Source organism: Asparagus officinalis, unplaced genomic scaffold (assembly GCF_001876935.1).
Source record: "Asparagus officinalis unplaced genomic scaffold, Aspof.V1 AsparagusV1_Un1239, whole genome shotgun sequence".
Taxonomy (NCBI): domain Eukaryota; kingdom Viridiplantae; phylum Streptophyta; class Magnoliopsida; order Asparagales; family Asparagaceae; genus Asparagus; species Asparagus officinalis.
In genome coordinates, this window is record NW_017973498.1 from 1,058 (window position 1) to 19,308 (window position 18,251).

Here is an 18,251-nt window from a genome sequence, read left to right on the forward strand (position 1 = left end):
TCCCGCCGCGAATGGATTAGCGGAGGCGTTTAACAAGACGATCATTAAGATCCTGTCCAAGCTCGTGAAGACCAATAAACGAGACTGGGACGATAAACTCGGTGAAGCACTCTGGGCTTATCGCACCACCATACGCACGCCTACGGGAGCTACCCCGTATTCGCTGGTATACGGATATGAAGCTGTACTACCGCTGGAAATTCAGATTCCATCCCTTCGGATCGCCCTCGCAACAGAGATGACAACGGAGGAACAACATCAAAAGCGTCTCGAAGAGCTTGAGAGGCTGGATGAAAAGCGCTTGGAAGCTCAACAGCAAATTGAGTTTTATCAGGCCAGGATGTCTAGGGCTTTTAACAAAAGAGTCCGACAGAGAAGCTTCAAGGAAGGAGATCTGGTCCTCGCTGCTCGCCGACCAATAATTCTCACCTCCAAGAAGAAAGGTAAATTCGAACCCAAATGGGAGGGACCGTTTGTAATAGACACAGTCTACTCAAACGGCGCATATCGCCTAATTACTCCAGAGGGCGCCAGGCAATTAATGCCAATAAATGGGAAGTTCCTGAAAAAGTACTATCCCTAGTACATTCAGGATAACTCATTTACCGGGAAGTTCCTCGAAGAATATTACACTTAATATTCCAGAGGATAACCCAAAATCATTGTCACCACCAAAATCCCTCACTGATCAATTTCAATTGACAGTGAGTCCACCAAAAATGTTTTTCTGGCCCTCTTGATTCTTTCCATGAACAAGAGGTCCACTTTCAGTTCAGAGTACCCTTTCGATAAACGAAAGAACTCCTTTCTTTTCTCTTTGGTCAAGCCTTCCCATGGTTATAGCCAACTTGAATGTTTGGAATTTGTTTTCGTACCAGTAATATTTACAATTTATTATCTACATTTCAGGTTATAGCCGCCTATGTCGTGCTTCTAAATAGGTTGATGGAGACGCGTCCCAACTATGCAAAGGACATACACGTATGCAGTCCATGGGTAACCGTAAGTAGAAATCCAATCCGAGACTATGTTGTAAGTTTCATAAGCTATATTCATATGTTCATCTGAACTTTCTTTGTTTTCTTAGAGATGCATCAATGAGAATAACCCGTCGAGTGTGGATCGAATGTTTAAGCCAATAACGACTACTCGCTTCCAAGAACTTGATAAGATTATTTTTCCACTCCTAACTTCATTTCATTGGCATTTGTTGGTATTCTCTGTAAAGGATAGAAGATTTCTTCATTATTCTTCTCTACGTGGATATATGTCTGATGCTAGTGAATTTAGAGTGAAGCTTATTTCTACCATTCCCGATGTTTGGTATTTAGACATTACTACTTGTCAGGAGGTAGAAAGTGTTGATGTACCTCAACAACGGGGGTTAGTGTATTCGACTTATTCATCTGTTGTTTTTTCATATGTGATTGTGCATAGATACTGTTATATTGATATTGCAAACATTTGAACTTGCAGTAGCTTGGATTGCGGGGTGTTCTTGATGGCATATATGTTTAGCCTCGTTTCCGGTCAAACTATTTCAATTGACCAAAAGGATTGTGCGAGACATAGAGCTCGTATCGTTGCTCTATTTCTATCTGAAGGTATATTTTCTATAATTGTAATGTTCATTGAACCGTTTTTAAACTCAATCTATTGTTCTTTTGATCAATCATATATATTTTGCTTTTAGGAAATCAGCGTGATCCTCAAGACCAATTCCCCGAATGCTAGATGCCAATTATCATATCAAGCATTTTTTGTGTACATATATATGTTTGGAAAGTTATTTGTAAAGTGATTTGTCTGAAACCTATGGGACTGTTGATGGGATTGGTTATGTAAAGTCATTTGTAAAATCATTTTGTGCAATCAGCTACTGTGGTTATGTAAAGTCATTTGAAAAGAACATATATATGTTTGGAAAGTTTTGATGTATAGTGATTTGTATGAAACCTATGAGACTGTTGTTGGGATTAGTTATGTAAAGTCATTTGTAAAGTCATTTTGTGTACTAAACCACAATGGTTAAATTATAGGTTATGTAAAGTTTTGTATGCTTTTACGTCATTGAAATTGATGGTTTATTACAGATATCAGCATGTTACACATAACCATAACACAACAAAAGGATGCAAAGGACATTCACACATAATTAATGGAAGCTTTCCACACTTCACTCTCTCTAGTTGCATCAGAATTGCAGCAACATATATAGAGTTCTCCTTTCAAACGTAAACACCAAAAACAGACACATGTTGATCCCCTAAAGAGATCAACACTACCACTATAGGCTCTCATTCACAAGCTTTATAATTGAGCAACACTAACACGTTATATTGTAAGTATAGCACATTATATCATAAGTGTAGCACGTTATATCATAAGTATAGCACGTTACATATAAGTATAGCATGTTATACTGTAAGTATAGCACGTTAACCTGTAAGTATAGCATCTAACCCCACAACCCGACCCGAACCCGACCCGAAACCCATTAAGACCCAACACAGAAAAACTCTCTTCCTGCTGTGCGGTCGATCCCCGCGCCTTACGCGGTCGACCGCGCAGCAGGAGAAAAGTCTATTGTGTGCCCGACTGCTGTGCGGTCGACCGCCGCGCACATCGCGGTCGACCGCACAGCAGAACAACTGCCTGCTATGCCTTCTATCACATGCTGATCAATCCCCTTGATTTCTCTAACATAGAAATTCTTGCTAGGCTCCCAAACACTATTTATCACATTTATTTAACATATATATGGTTATTCATCGCAAAAGAAATGTGTTTACCACTAATAACTCAATATATTCATTAATAAATTTACGGGGTTCTACATTCTTCCCCCCTAAAAAGAATTTCGTGTTAACCTGTAAGTATAGCATGTTATACTGTAAGTATAGCATGTTAACCTGTAAGTATAGCATGTTATGTCATAAGTATAGCACGTTAACCTGTAAGTATAGCACGTTATCTTATAAGTATATCACATTATGTTGTAAGTATAGCACATTATATCATAAGTATAGCACATTATTTCATAAGTATAGCACATTACATCATAAGTATAGCACGTTAATCTGTAAGTATAGCACGTTAACATGTAAGTATAGCATGTTATACTGTAAGTATAGCACGTTAACCTGTAAGTATAGCACGTTATAGTGTAAGTATAGCACGTTATACTGTAAGTATAGCACGTTAACCTGTAAGTATAGCATGTTATACTGTAAGTTAGCACGTTATACTGTAAGTATAGCACGTTAACCTGTAAGTATAGCATGTTATACTGTAAGTATAGCACATTAACCTATAAGTATAGCATGTTATGTCATAAGTATAGCACGTTAACCTGTAAGTATAGCACGTTATCTTATAAGTATAGCACATTATGTTGTAAGTATAGCACATTATATCATAAGTATAGAACATTATTTCATAAGTATAGCACGTTACATCATAAGCATAGCACGTTAACCTGTAAGTATAGCACGTTAACATGTAAGTATAGCACGTTAACCTGTAAGTATAGCACATTAACATGTAAGTATAGCACGTTATACTGTAAGTATAGCACGTTAACCTATAAGTATAGCACGTTAACCTGCAAGTATAGCACGTTATCTTATAAGTATAGCACATTATATTGTAATGATGGCACGTTATTTTGTAAGTATAGTATCCTATATTCAAAATTATGATAACAAACACAAATCCTACATCCAAAAGTATAGCATGTTTTTCATTGATATCATAAGTATAGCACATTTTACATCCAAATGTATCCACATGTATAACATAGCATATCTATCCAAAAGTATAGCATATCTATCCAAAAGTATAGCATATCTATCCAAAAGTACAGCATATCTTCTAACCAAAAGTATTGTGTAGACCATATCTAGTCTGCAATAGGCTGTCTACATGTTCTACGGTTGTGACCATACTGTTGACATCTACTACATTTTAACTCTTTGGCCGGATTCAATCCCGAAGGAATGCGCTTTGTCCTTGGTCTTCCACGAAGAATTGATGTTGTTGGTGGCCGAATCACCATATTTTCATCATCTATACATGGCTTGTCATCGTCAGGAATTGGGTATATCGGAAAGGAGTAGCATTTGCGGTATGTCTCCACACTAAAGTAGTGGGAAATATAGGAGTAAAGGGTGTCCATATTCTGTCGAATAACCGTCGCAGCATGTTTGTAAGGTAGCCCGACAACTTGCCATTCACGACAAGCGCATGTGCGTTCATTCAAGTTTACTTCAACGGTGGGGAAATCATACACCTCGTACCTTCCTGTAGTAGAAGGAATTGCAGAAAGACAACGTGATTGCTCATTGATATGAATAAGGTGTTCTTCCACAGTAGGAACAAATGATGTGGTCCACTTGTGGATCATTTTCTTGCGGATATTATCAATTGTTTGGGTAATTGGCAAATAACGAGCTTCTTTGATCCAAGAATTGAATGACTCCGCCACGTTTGATGTCAACCATCCATATCTACATGCATGTCAATAAATAGTAAGTATAGCAGGAACATATATCTCAAAAATTTGCATTTAAAATTCTGTATAAATTTAAATTTCAACCTCTTCCCAGGAAAATAACAATTAGCCCAATTTTCTGGACTCATCCTCAACATTTCGTAATAGGCGATCTCTGATTTGTTCCTTAGCTCGTTGCATTCATTGTTATAGGCACGAGAAGTGTATGCATAAGCGGCCCTCTTCATAATTTGCACACATTCATCTCGTAAAGGTGGTATAATACCTTTTTCGATAGGTTATTCTTAAAATTAGCCAAAAGATGACGAATACAATAAGAGTGATGTGACCATGGAAAGCATTTCTTCACAGAATTCTGAAGTCCTTTGTCCCTATCGGAGATTAACACCAGTTCATCATCTGGAGTATATGGATCTTCATCATTGAAGAGAATGTCTCGAATGCATTCCAGAAACCATTCCCAATTACTCTCATTCTCCGTCCCGCATATGCAAATTGCTACGGGAAACATACCACCATCTCCATTTAGAGCAGTTGCGGCAAGTAAGGTTCCTTTATACCTAAAAAAGAAAAGAACAATCATGAAACAAAGTATAATATGAAGTAGTACATTAATGCAAGTTTTGATTAGATTGAACTCTACCATACCTATCAAAAAGATGTGTACCATCCAAGAACAATATTGGTCTACATCCCTCCATAAACCCTTTCCAACAAGCATAATAAGACACAAATACTCGTGTAAATCTTCCGTCTTCATGCTCTAAGTGAACAATTGATCCCGGATTGGTTTCTATAACTTTATCCTTATACCATCGGAGTTGGTCATATGAAAATTTAGTATCACCATACAACTCACGTTGAGCTAGCTCTTTTCCCCACCAAATTCTATGATAAGGGATGTCCAAACCAAATTCCATTTTAAGCTTCTTTTGGAAATCAATTGGGCGATAAGTGGGTTGTTCCTTCAATATGGTCTTGAGTTGATTAGCATTCCACTTACGAGATGCCCGTTGATATCCTTCCTTTCCTATGCCTCCTCCCAAGCAACTATGAGAACTATATATTTTTTTCACATAGAATCGATCATTATCTCTACGACGGGTGCAATGAACCATCCATTCGCAGTTTGCGGCCTTGCATTTTGCTGTCACCCTTTTGCGTTCATTTTTTACAAATTCAAAGTTAAATCCTCGTGCAATAGAGTAATTACTTAAACTCCGCCGACAATGTTCAACATCATCAAATTCTTGACCAACACTTCTAATAGCATTGTGCCATGCAATAGGAATCATATTAGAGCTCTCAACTTCCCGCGACATATTTTGTGAATACGATGGATTTTGTGAATGAGAAACATGATCATCACTAGAGGGGATATACGGATTACTGCATAGAAAATTGTACAAGAGTTAAGAAAGTGATAATGTTAAAAGTACGAAACTATATCAAAAGTGTAAATTACCTTATATGGACATCGTTAGCTTGTATGCCAAATAATATGTCTCGATTCATCTCAGCGTTCATGACAACAACATTCTCCTTGCAACTTCGATGTACATTGACCATTATCGAGACATCAACATCATCACATACACGAACATATATTTCTTGCGTGTGGGGTACTTTGTAAGTCAACTGTATCGTGCTTGCACTACAAGCAATTAACGTGCTATACTTACAGTATAACGTGCTATACTTACAGATTAACGTGCTATACTTACAGGTTAACGTGCTATACTTACAGTATAACATGCTATACTTACAGGTTAACGTGTTATACTTACAATATAACGTGCTATATTTACAGTATAACATGCTATACTTACAGGAGAACATGTTATACTTACGATATAACATGCTATACTTACAGGTTAACGTGCTATACTTACATGATAACGTGCTATACATATGTGATACGTGCTATAACTAATTTTTAACTAGTTTTTATGAATTCATAATAATAATGAAATTAGTGTGAGTAAATTACTGTGAAATAATCATGCACAAAATGATCATAATAAATTGTAAAGTTGGTAGTGGAGTAATTGTCGTGCATAAAACGATCATAATAAATAGTAAGGTTGGCAGTGGAGTAAATTAGTGTGAAATAATCATGTGAAATAATGGGTGGTTAATTACAAAACGTCATTTAACTAACATTTAACTAACATATCAAATACTGTAAGTATAGCACGTTATCATGTAACTAATAATACTTGGGTTTAAAGATAAAGCTAGGTTAACGTGCTATACATACAAATTAATGTGCTATACTTATGATATAACGTGCTATACTTACAATATAATGTGCTATACTTACAGGTTAACGTGCTATACTTACAATATAACGTGCTATACTTACAGGTTAACGTGCTATACTTACATGATAACGTGCTATACTTGCATGATAACGTGCTATACTTACAGGTTAACGTGCTATACTTACATGATAACGTGCTATACTTACACGAGAACATGCTATACTTACGATACAACATGCTATACTTATAGGTTAACATGCTATACTTACATCATAACGTGCTATACGTATGTGATACGTGCTATAACTAATTTTAACTAATTTTTATGAGTTCATAAATAATAATGAGAAATTAGTGTGAAATAATCATGTGAAATAACTAATGTGAAATAATAAAGTGGAATTAATGAGTGGTTAATTACAAAACCTTATTTAACTAACATTTTACCAAATTATATGAACTCATTTAACTAACGTGAAATAATAATATGGAATTAATAATGTGAAGTAACTAATTAATGTGAAATAATCATGTGAAATAATCATGTGAAATAACTAATGTGAAATAATAAAGTGGAATTAATGTGAAATTTTATGAACTCATTTAACTAACATATCAAATAATTGTCATGCATAAAATGATCATAATAATTTGTAAAGTTGGTAGTGGAGTAAATTGAAAAATTTTACCTTTAAATGCTAAGAAAGTTGGTGAGAATTAATTGATGGGTTAGGAGAGAGCTTTCATTTCTAATAATGGAGTGAGAGAATGGGAGATGAAGTGGGAGATGAAGAAGGAGAGAGAGAATGAAGTTGGTGAGAATTAATGGATGAGAGAGATAGAGAAGACAGGAGGAGAGAAGGGGAGTCTTTCCCGCCATTTACAGCAAGAGAGAGGGTGGGAGGGGGGCCCACTTACTGGAAGGTTAAGATTGGAATTTAGGAAAAATATATAGGGGGGACCCACGTATGAGAGGATTGTATTTTAGAATTGGGTTTAAAAACAAATACCAAAAGTGAATTGGGCTTAAAGATAAAGTTTAAAATACTTGGATTAAAGATAATTGTAGGTAAACAAATGGGCCTAAAGATAAAAAACCCCTTTTTTTAAATATGAGAGCGTTTATAATTAAAACTCATTTGTAAGGACATTTTTAGAATTGTAAAAGCGTGGCTCACATTTGTAACTAATAAATTCGACTATAGTTACAAATTACAAAGGGACTTTACTTGAATCGAAAAAGTTACACAACTTCCTTCCGACGTCATGACGACTACGAGTTTTCTTAACCGCGAATTGGTTTTGTACTGCGAAAATTGCAACTACTCCACAATAGAAATTCAAACTACCTAATACTGCTATTAATAAGTTTTAAAATTGAACTAAACTGCTATAACTGAGACTTCATGCGAGAACAGTTGCGGCAATGATATTCGCATATAACATTTATGATGCCCCTTTTTTTTTGGTTAATAACAGAAAATATAATTTATATATGCCTACAGCTTCAATGCTCCATGAAAAATTGTTGGAGCACTGATGGCATATCTGTAAATATATTCCTTAAAAATAGCTCTCACATTTCTAGATAGATAGATTTGGTAGTTAGGAGGTGTTCCACACCCAAAATTGTAATTAACTATAGGTTAAAAGGTTACTTTAGGAAATACAATTTAGGAGAGAAACCAAATTGTTGATTAGTTACAATTCTTCAACTAACTAATTTCAATTTAGCATAATCCTCTACCGTGGTTTTGCTCTTGTGCTTTGAACTAAGGGGGTGTTTGGCAATCTGAAAGTGAATTTAAAATATGTAAGTTACTTTTTTTTACAAATGACTTTTACATCCATGTCAGCACGCAAGTGAAATACAGTGTTTGTTTGAAAAATTAAATTATTATCGAAAGTGCAATGTGAAGATGACGTGGCAAAATAAGATTAATTAGAAAATATAATTAAAATTATTTAATTAAATTACTTATCTTTTTGTCACTTTCATGTGACTTCACCATTTTTTTAGGGGAAGTCAAAATTACATTAAATCTTATGTGGCAACTTTCTTACATCTCACTTTCATAACCACTTACATGAAAACAAACACCTTAATTATTAAATGAAAGTAACTTTCTCACTTTCATCTTTCACTTGCATGCAAACAAACACCCCCTAAAACTTTTAATTTTGATTGCTGAAGGAAATTAGTTAATTGCTTACATTCACTAGTATCCACAGATTCATTCTGATGTCTTGGTCATTTACTCGGTGGTAGGTAGCTTTGTTCTGTTTGTCCATGGGAGGAATCAACTGCACTTTCCATAGTTCAAAGAAACATAAAGGCAAGGACTCATCCTATTTCCCTAGTTTATAAGCTAATTTTTGCTAGTCTTATTTGTCCTCTTGATTAATTATCTTTTATATATTGTTTATAAAAGGCAACGACGCATCCTATTATCCAAAATTTCTCGTGAAGCGGCGCTATGAAAGGTATCCCCATCTTTTTCCTTTTAATTTTTTTAATTATATAGAACACTATGCTATGCTCATTGTTCTTCGCCTCTATAAAGGCATTGGATGATGATTAAAAGACTCTAAAGTAATTATGTCATGTGATGAGAAAGGAAAAAAAGCAACAGAGTGGTTGCATTTAGGATAGAAAGCAATTAGAAGAGAATTTTGAAAGACTAAAATACCCATTCTTAATTTAGCTCATTTGTTATTTTTATCAATATAAAAATTAAAAAAAGCCTATTTTTGGAGCACCGAAGCAAACCGCTTTATATATTTTAAAAAGTTTACGTGAAAAATGTCATCTAACAAAATCTCACCAATGATATAATTGAACAATTACATGTGCCAACAATTTATTTAGAGTGATCTTGCAAACTAATGCATGCAAGACACTAACCTTTCTCTAGTGGGGAAACATGCGTAAAATGGTTTTGATTAGCTTTTGGTGCAAAAGTTGCGGCGAAAAAGTACAAAAATAAACTGAGCAAGTGCATCGTTATCAATAAACATGTAGCGTATTCTAATCTATATTTATATTTATATATTTACTTATAAAAGAGGATATGGGTGTCAAAACTATTAATTAAGATGAACAACCGTAATGGATATATTGGACAATTTAGAAACATATCATATTTCATCCGTAAGACTATTCTTGATCTCTTATCCTATTTTCTTGATAGATTTCGTTTCGTCCCTATCTTATCACTCTTTGACTCCGGAGTTTCCCTCGGTTCTTGTCCCATCGCTTCGTGATTATACGCTCTCTTCCTATAATTCATCTTCCTCGTATCAGTCATTATTTCAAATGTTATTATTTTTACAACTATTTTTCTTTGATTTGACTTATATATCGTTGATTGTATTGATTTTCACATTATTTATTATATTATTTTATATATCATACACATTGTTATATTGTGTGTTTTTCATTAAAAATATATATCATTACTTATACATTTCCAATATATAGTTTTCTATCAGTCAGTTTTGCCCTGTTAGATTATTTTAGCATGTTCATAATTGGGTTCGTTATTTCTAAGAGTAATGTTTTTATGTTTTGATATTCAAACAATTATCCATATTGTTAGGTTTGGATTGAGTTACTAATTATATAGTTTTGTTACATTATCTCGTACCATTGGTTATTAATCTTTTATTCCTAATATAAAAGATTTTTCTAAATAACATTTGTGAGTATGTATAGTATTTATTCATGGTTTGTTTATAGTGTAGTTGCATATTTGTTGTTGTTTGCTTCGTTTTCGATATGTATTATTTTATCATTGTGATAATATACATTGTATACACGTGTTATTTTTCAGTATTTATTTTATGGTAATTTTTAGATTTTTATGTCTTTTATTGTGTCGTTGTTTGTTGTTCATTCTTCATTCATTATTTTCGTTACTTGTATTATGTTTTACTTTTCATTCTTTATAATTACTATTCTCTTTTCATTATAATGTATTCACGTAGATTATTATATTTACGATGTTATTTTATTGATTTATAGTCATTCATGATTTTAGTATCAATTGTGTTTAATCGTGTTCTATTTCATGTATTATCGGTGTTTATTTTGTATGTATTATTATTCTAATTGCTTTATGATTGCTTTTCCTATTATCTTTGATTTATACTTATTATTATATCATTCTATTTTGTTATATGATCCTGTTGATGTTTGTTTTTTTTGCTCATTTACTCGTTTTTATTGATATTATATCTTACATTGTGTTTTTAATATCTTTAGTTTGAACTTGTATTGATTGTATTTTTCATAATTAAATTTTTTTGTTTTGATTAACCATTGTTATACCATGTTATTATGTTTTGTTTAAACTGTTATGTATTTTAGATTTTTGACTTTTCTTATTATGTTGTTTATGTGTATGTTTGTTCTATTGTATTTGAATTATTTTTGTGTTTGCCTTAGATTTATTGTTCTTACTTGATTTTATTCTTACTTAATATATTTCTGCTTTGTTTCTATGGATGTTCTTACTTGATTTTATTCTTACTTAATATATCATTAATTATTGATTTTCACTATTAATTAAGATGAACAACCGTAATGGATATGGGTGTCAAAACTATTAATTAAGATAGTTTGCCTAGATATATTTATATATCATTAAAGTAGCATGTGTGCTACTTCTCATTCTCTATGATAATGATGCTCTTATGATACAGCTAGTTAGGCTGAGTTTTACTCTTAATAAGTCCAACGCGTGTATGACGGAGGGTATGATATTCAGCTAAAGTACCCTTGGAGGACTTACTTACGTGAGAGGAAACGTGATGGTCGCGGTTGGGGGGGCTGGACTAACCCCTAGAAACTCTCATGAGTCGGTTATTGTGAGTATGGTGTTTAATGCTCAACCCTCTTTGCTCAATAGATGAAGACATATTATGTGTGTTTTCGTCAATACCTATTTAAAGGGGCCTAATTCAAGACCTAGTTCATTATGTCCCTCAGGTGGCGATGAACTCACTAAGGAAATGTTCAAAGCCGAAAGCTACCTCTCCCGAATTCACGATATGAAAGGTTGTCCAATCTATATTTGTTTTGTGATTTATTAATTTATTAATTTTTTAGTTTTCAATCAATTAGGGGGAGGGGGGGGGGGCTGTTGGATATTTTGTTTAAGAAAAGGTAATTTTGCCTTCATGAATAGCAATAAATTTTGTAATCAAAACATATTTTAATTTTGTAATCAAGACATTGATGTGGGAAACAAATTTGGTGAATGGTTTGGTGGGATGAAGAATCTGTATCTGCTGAAGGGGTTAATATCTTGTTAAATTCTTTATCTTCTATAATAACGTTCAGTTGTCAGATTTAGTGCAAGGTGTTCTGTTGTCAACGTTCTTTTCTCTTTTTTCTTTAAAGAAACTAAATGTACGTATTCAATAAATGAAGATGTGAAGAACCTTAAAACACTATGAGATGCTGGAATTTGTTCATGAAAAGATTCTACCTTAAAACACTATGAGATGCTGGAATTTGTTCATGAAAAGGTTCTTAGGCATTTCTTTTCAAAAAAAAATATGTCCATAATACCTATACTGTTAGTATGCAAAACTTGCTGCATCTTAATCTGCATATATTTTTAACATGGTTAATTGCAGAATGGATAACTTGGGCACTGAAGCTAATAAAGTAAACTTGGATGACGATGATTTAATATATACTCCTCAAGTATCAGATGAGTTGAGGCAAAAAAAAGGGTAAGAATTTGACACAATAAATGATGTTGTGACATTCTATAATGCTTATGCTAAAGCAGCTGGGTTTAGTGTAAGGTCTTGGACTACTCAGAAAGAGCCGGGAAGTTGTGAAATAAGAAGGAAGGAGTATGTTTGTTTTAAACAAGGAAAATTTCTAAAAATCGCGGATGTTGGAAAGAAAAGACGTCGAGGAAGCTTAGCTGAGGATTGTACTGCCAAAATTGTTGTTTTAAAATCAAACTCCGGAAAATACATTGTTACTGTTTTTAATGAGGAGCACAGTCACCCACTATCAACACCATCAAAGGTTCATCTTTTAAGGTCCCATCGTAACGTTTCAGCCGTAACAAAGTCTCTAACTAAACAGTTATCCATGGTGAATATACCTCAGCATCAACAATTCAGTTTACTTAGAGTACAATCTGGATGTATAGAAAATATTGGGTGCACTCAAAGAGATTTGTATAATCATGCAAGGGATATCAGTGCTGATTTGAAGGGGCATGATGATGAAATGTTTTATGAGTATTTAAAATTGGAACAAGGAAAGAATCCCTCATTTACTTTTCAAATTGAGGCCGATGAGGAACAAAAGATTACTCATTGTTTTTGGTCCGATGCAAGATCAGGGCGGGCTTACAAATTTTTCGGTGATGTTGTAATCTTTGATACTACTTATAATACTAATCGCTATGGCCTTATATTTACACCAATAATGGGGGTTAACAATCATGGTCAAACAATTGTTTTTGCTTGTGGATTTTTAAATCATGAGAGCGTTGATGATTTTGTATGGTTATTTAATCAGTTTTTGGCAAGTATGCCTGGTGGTGCCACGAAGATGATTATTACCGATCAAGATCCATCTATGACTAAGGCATTCCCTCTTGTTCTTCCAAATACTTTTCACAGGTATTATAGTTTGTATATATTATTGAAAATATTTATATACATAGCCTTTCTTTTTAACACTTTTTTTTAATTCTTTTGACAGGTATTGTAGTTGGCATATATTAATGAAGTTTTCTGAGAAAATTAATGCAGTGAAGTATAGTATTTACAAAAGTGAGTTCTCGACTTGCATTTGGAAATCAGAGACTCCTGAAGAATTTGATTTATAATGGGAAAGTCTGATTAAGAAAAGTGGGTTAGAAGGAAACAAGTGGTTGTGACCAATATGAACTTCAGTCAAGATGGATTCCTGCATATGTTAATCACATTTTCTTATCAGACATGTCAAGTAGCCAACGAGCAGAAAGTGGACATGCATTCTTCAAGAAATTTGTTTCGAAGAATAATTCATTGGTGGATTTTATGATACAGTTTGGCAGGGGACTAGTACGCCAACGTCACGAGGAGTTGATGGCCGATCACAAAGACTTGATTGAGAAACCTAAGCTTAGAATAAATCATGACTTTTTGGAGCAAATGGTTGATATTTACACTAATGAGATGTATTACAAGTTTGAGGCTGAAGTGTGTGACAGCTTTAACTACAAGTTGTAGTTTGTTAGGGAAACCGACAATCGTTGTGTGTATCAAATTCAAAGAAAGAAGCTCGCAACAAGCAAAGTTCGCGAAATCGTTTATGACAAGGACTTGGATTTGGTTTCTTGTAGTTGTAAAAAGTTTGAAAGCGCCGGAATCATATGTACTCACATTATCTCCTACTTGATGAAATTTGATGCTGAAATATTACCCGATAAATACATCTTAATGATGAAATTTGATGCTGAAATATTACCCGATAAATACATCTTAAAGAGGTGGACTAAGTCTGCAAAATTGGGGACAATGGTTGATGATAAAGGTATGCAGATAAGCCCTGACAATTCTTATCTTTTAACACGGAGTCAATTTATCCAATCATCTTTGGAATTAGTTGACAAGTCTCTTGTATGTGAAGAAACGAGGAAGATGTTTACCGATGGAGTGCGTATCATTAATGAGCAAATCGACCAATTCATTAGTAGCCACATGGTTAGTGGCTGCACGGTTGCAAAGAGCTTCACCGAGAAAAATAATCAAATGAGTAGTAATTTAATGGATGGTGGTACTAGTGTGTAGGATTCTTATACTTTTCAAAATAGTTTCAATGAACCCAATCAAGTGCGAGCAAAAGGTTGAAGGGAGGAAAAGAGAAAGCAATGGCTAGAGCAAAAAATAAAAAAGATAGACGTTGCCTCAAGTGAAGATGGGGATGATGTGCTCATATGAAGACGGTCTTCATCTGAATCTCGTTTTAATGTATGTTATCTTGTACACTCCTTGTTTTTATTTTGCACATAAGGATTTGTTTATACCCTTAATTAGGAATTAGTTATAGACTTACTATGACTAACACACAAAAGTTATTTTGCACATAAGGATTTGTTTATACAGAAGTCTGTTATATAAATATGCTCATTATTGATTAGTTTTCTTGGTGACATCTAAGTGCAGAAATCTTGAGTTCTGTAAAGTAAAAAAACCTGACACTTGTGCTAGATCTATAAGGTATTACCAATTTAATTTGTAACACAGAATGCACTTGTGCATATTGTATATCCTTTTTCCCTTTCTTCATGGCTAAGATATTCTTGCTAACAATGAAATTAGTCAAGATATAACAGCATAACTAATGTATTGACTTTGATGTGATCATTCTAAGGAACATGGAGGACACAGAAATTCGGATTTGAAGTTGACAAAATCTTTGTGCAGTTCTGGTTATTCGGAAATTTGTTGTGATCATTCTCAGGAACATGTCATACAGTGATATTATGTTGACAAAATCTTGCTTTTGCTTAGCTATCTTGTAAGTGGGGAGTGCAATGAAGTTGATATGGGAACCAAGTTGAAGTTGTGTATTTTGCCTTATTTAATGAAGTTGTGTTTTGTATGTTGTAAAGGACAAGTTATCTTTTGCATGTTGTAAAGGAAGAGTCAATGTTGCTGTTGGTCACCCTATTCCTGAGAATTTTGAAGAGCAAATGAAGCTGGCTACGGCTGCGGCTAAAGCCATCATGTTTATGTATGTTTAACTTGTTCATCTGTATGTTTATGTATGTTTTCCCCTCTTTCTATTTGTTGGAAGTGTGAATATTTCCTGGTGATATGCTTCTTCAAGCCATCATGTTTTCGTGCATTTGCTAGGCTAATTATGCTCTCTTACCTACATACTATAATAATTATGCATCGAGATATTGGAGTTCTGTCAATCTACCAGCCAAGGTACGACAAGGGATTGTCCATTTACAAAATTTTCCAAATAATTCTCTGGGTACTGAGTATATACAAGTTCCAATACATCTCCCACCTAATAATGTATGTAAGCCAACTAACTCCTGCATTCTGCATATGCCAACAAATTAAACTCCACATTGCATATAGCAATTCTGAAAGGCTTGATGTTTTCCCTATAAAAACACTTCTTCAATGGTTATCTGCAAACAAATAATGACATGCATCTTTACCACATTGGTTATCTGCAAACAAATTAAACCCCACATCATATGCTGAACAAGAGACTCTCCTATACCAGGTTCAGGAGACTCTTCGTTTATTACATCATATGCTGTTCACAAGTCCTTGATGAACACAAGCAGAGACTCTCCTATACCAGGTAAAGTTAAAATAAATATCAACTATTATGTCACATCTTAGCAAGATAGGATATTGGAACAATTTTGAAAACAGACCCATCACATACCTGTTACAAAAATATTCTTAAAAGATGACATGTTCTGAAAATATATGTTCTGAAAAATAGGTTCTGAAAAATGACAAGTCCAAAATATAAGATGCATAAATATTATATCACATAACTTACAAATCCCATCACATACCTTTTACAATGGAAAAGCTAACAAATACTGCAACGATACATACTACAAACACAAATATTGTAAACATTGAACCTAATGTAAAAATATAGATCGGGGAAATAACAATTTCCCGAAATTATTCCTTGTCCTTATCTTTATTATGCATATCCGAAAATATTTGTTGTTGAAATTGAAGTGGTGTCTGGACAGGCCTTGAGCTGGATGCTGAATCACGATCGATGGTGTGCTTCTCCCATTCACTCAAAGCCTCTTCATACATTGCAAACCCTTTGTAGGAGGCATTTGGAAATTTATCAACAGCGAATTTACATTCCTCCAAATTATCAAAAATGCAACATTGTCGACCTCTCCTCGCAATATAAAAACGCTTTCTTGCCATGGATAACCTGCGTCAAATAGAGCTTCAACGAGAGTAGATGAGCATATGGTCTCACTAAGATACGTATCAGTGCAAGCTCTTTGGCCTTTGTACTCCTACTTGGATTGTTGGGATTGTTTGATATTTAGAACAAGATAGCACTTACTTTTATCAGTACATTGCTGAATTAACCTATCAAATCAGTGCAAGCCCAGTTGTTATTGTTTGTCTCTGCCTCATAAGACATTTTTGTTACATGCCGACTGTCAAGATTCTTATAAGGTTATCGAGCTTCTCCATTATTGAACTCGGTTGTTAACAACTTGATACCCTAGCCAATAATCTGAAGCTTTAATACCAGTTTGTTGTGAAAAAATCGACATAAACACAAAATTTAAAGAAAATTATGTGACTAGAAGAAACCAGAGATTTGAGTGCTTTGACACTAGAGGCCTGTATCAAAATATCTAATTGTACTTAGTAATCTCTTAATCCTTAATTGATACTAGAGGCCTGCATTAAAATTATGGGACTAGAAGAAACCAGCGATTTGTGTGATTTGTGTGGAATTGCTTTTGTACTTAAATCTCTAATTGTACTTAGTAATCTCTTAATCAAAATATCTCAAAGAATAACCAGAATAACTAGAAGAAAATTATAGTACGATTTTAGAAGAGTATGGGCTCTTATTGTAGATACTTGAAACTTCTAATTGGCCCTTACTTATTAATGCAAATAACCCTCTTAGTACGTTAATTCCAAACAATCTAAGCAAAATCATGCGATGATTCAGATCTACGACGAGAAAATAACCAGATCTAACAACAGAAAACGAGAATAGAACCAATATCTAAGCATTCTTTGTGTAGTTAAACATCAATTAAAGGAACAAACAGCTTACAAGTTGGCTTGCGGAGATCGGGAGCAAAATTTCTGACGACCGCCGACGGCGAGTAAGCGGAGGAGGAGCTGAAGGCTGAGTCTGTCAGCGGAGTTGGTTTCCCGACCGATGCTTGATTCGACGTCGAGGTCTTGACCGATCGGCGTCGTTGTTGTCTCGTCAGAAGGGTTTGGGAACGATTTGGGGTTTTTTGTGAGGAAGGGTTTGGGAACGATTTGGGGTTTTTTGTGAGGAGTTTGGGGATTTTTGAAACGGAAATGATCACGAGAAAGCAACTTTTGGAGCTTTTTTGTCGTTGTAGATTTTCAAAAAAAACCCTGCTACGGAGATCACGAGCTCGAGATGGGATCACGGATTTGTCAGACATTTTTCTAAAAAAACCCTTGCTTTCAACGATCTCAGCCAGATGCGTACGCATCAGTCCGCATGAGAAATCCTCTCTCTCTCTCTCTATATATATATATATATCACACACACATATATATATATATATATAGTCCGTTTCTCATACGGATCAATGCGTACGTACTCGTTCGTTTGCGCGAGCTGCAGGATGTTTTTTGTAAAAATCACCTCCAGCTGGCCTCAATCAAACGAAGGCTCACCCTCCCCCATAAAAAATCTTCTTTTATTTTTCCCCCCCCCC

At 34.4% G+C, this 18,251-nt stretch overlaps 3 protein-coding genes across 3 annotated transcripts; 1 reads left to right on the forward strand and 2 right to left on the reverse strand.

The window, feature by feature from the left end:
- Nucleotides 1-3,901: 3,901 nt before the first annotated feature.
- On the reverse strand, nucleotides 3,902-4,740 carry LOC109828378. The gene is made up of 2 exons (XM_020395389.1): nucleotides 4,598-4,740; nucleotides 3,902-4,508 (listed from the first exon to the last, which is right to left on the reverse strand). The coding sequence occupies exons 1-2, from the start codon at nucleotides 4,738-4,740 to the stop codon at nucleotides 3,902-3,904; spliced, it is 750 nt and encodes a 249-aa protein (XP_020250978.1).
- A 574-nt stretch (nucleotides 4,741-5,314) lies between these two features.
- LOC109828379 lies at nucleotides 5,315-6,082 on the reverse strand. Its single transcript, XM_020395390.1, has 3 exons — nucleotides 5,979-6,082; nucleotides 5,373-5,902; nucleotides 5,315-5,319 (listed from the first exon to the last, which is right to left on the reverse strand). The coding sequence occupies exons 1-3, from the start codon at nucleotides 6,080-6,082 to the stop codon at nucleotides 5,315-5,317; spliced, it is 639 nt and encodes a 212-aa protein (XP_020250979.1).
- A 6,810-nt stretch (nucleotides 6,083-12,892) lies between these two features.
- LOC109828380 (protein FAR-RED IMPAIRED RESPONSE 1-like) lies at nucleotides 12,893-15,542 on the forward strand. The gene is made up of 6 exons (XM_020395391.1): nucleotides 12,893-13,431; nucleotides 13,514-13,584; nucleotides 13,751-14,021; nucleotides 14,139-14,329; nucleotides 14,426-14,499; nucleotides 15,411-15,542. The coding sequence occupies exons 1-6, from the start codon at nucleotides 12,893-12,895 to the stop codon at nucleotides 15,540-15,542; spliced, it is 1,278 nt and encodes a 425-aa protein (XP_020250980.1).
- The last annotated feature ends 2,709 nt before the right edge of the window (nucleotides 15,543-18,251 follow it).

Coding starts and splice junctions, on each gene's coding strand:
- LOC109828380 (XM_020395391.1), top strand. CDS start 12,893: ATGGTGAATATACCTCAGCATCAACAATTCAGTTTACTTAGAGTACAA. Junction 13,432..13,513: donor CTTCCAAATACTTTTCACAG/GTATTATAGTTT, acceptor TTCTTTTGACAG/GTATTGTAGTTGGCATATAT. Junction 13,585..13,750: donor GAAGTATAGTATTTACAAAA/GTGAGTTCTCGA, acceptor TTTTCTTATCAG/ACATGTCAAGTAGCCAACGA.
- LOC109828378 (XM_020395389.1), bottom strand. CDS start 4,740: ATGAAGAGGGCCGCTTATGCATACACTTCTCGTGCCTATAACAATGAA. Junction 4,509..4,597: donor TGTTATTTTCCTGGGAAGAG/GTTGAAATTTAA, acceptor ACATGCATGTAG/ATATGGATGGTTGACATCAA.
- LOC109828379 (XM_020395390.1), bottom strand. CDS start 6,082: ATGGTCAATGTACATCGAAGTTGCAAGGAGAATGTTGTTGTCATGAAC. Junction 5,903..5,978: donor GCTAACGATGTCCATATAAG/GTAATTTACACT, acceptor TTTTCTATGCAG/TAATCCGTATATCCCCTCTA.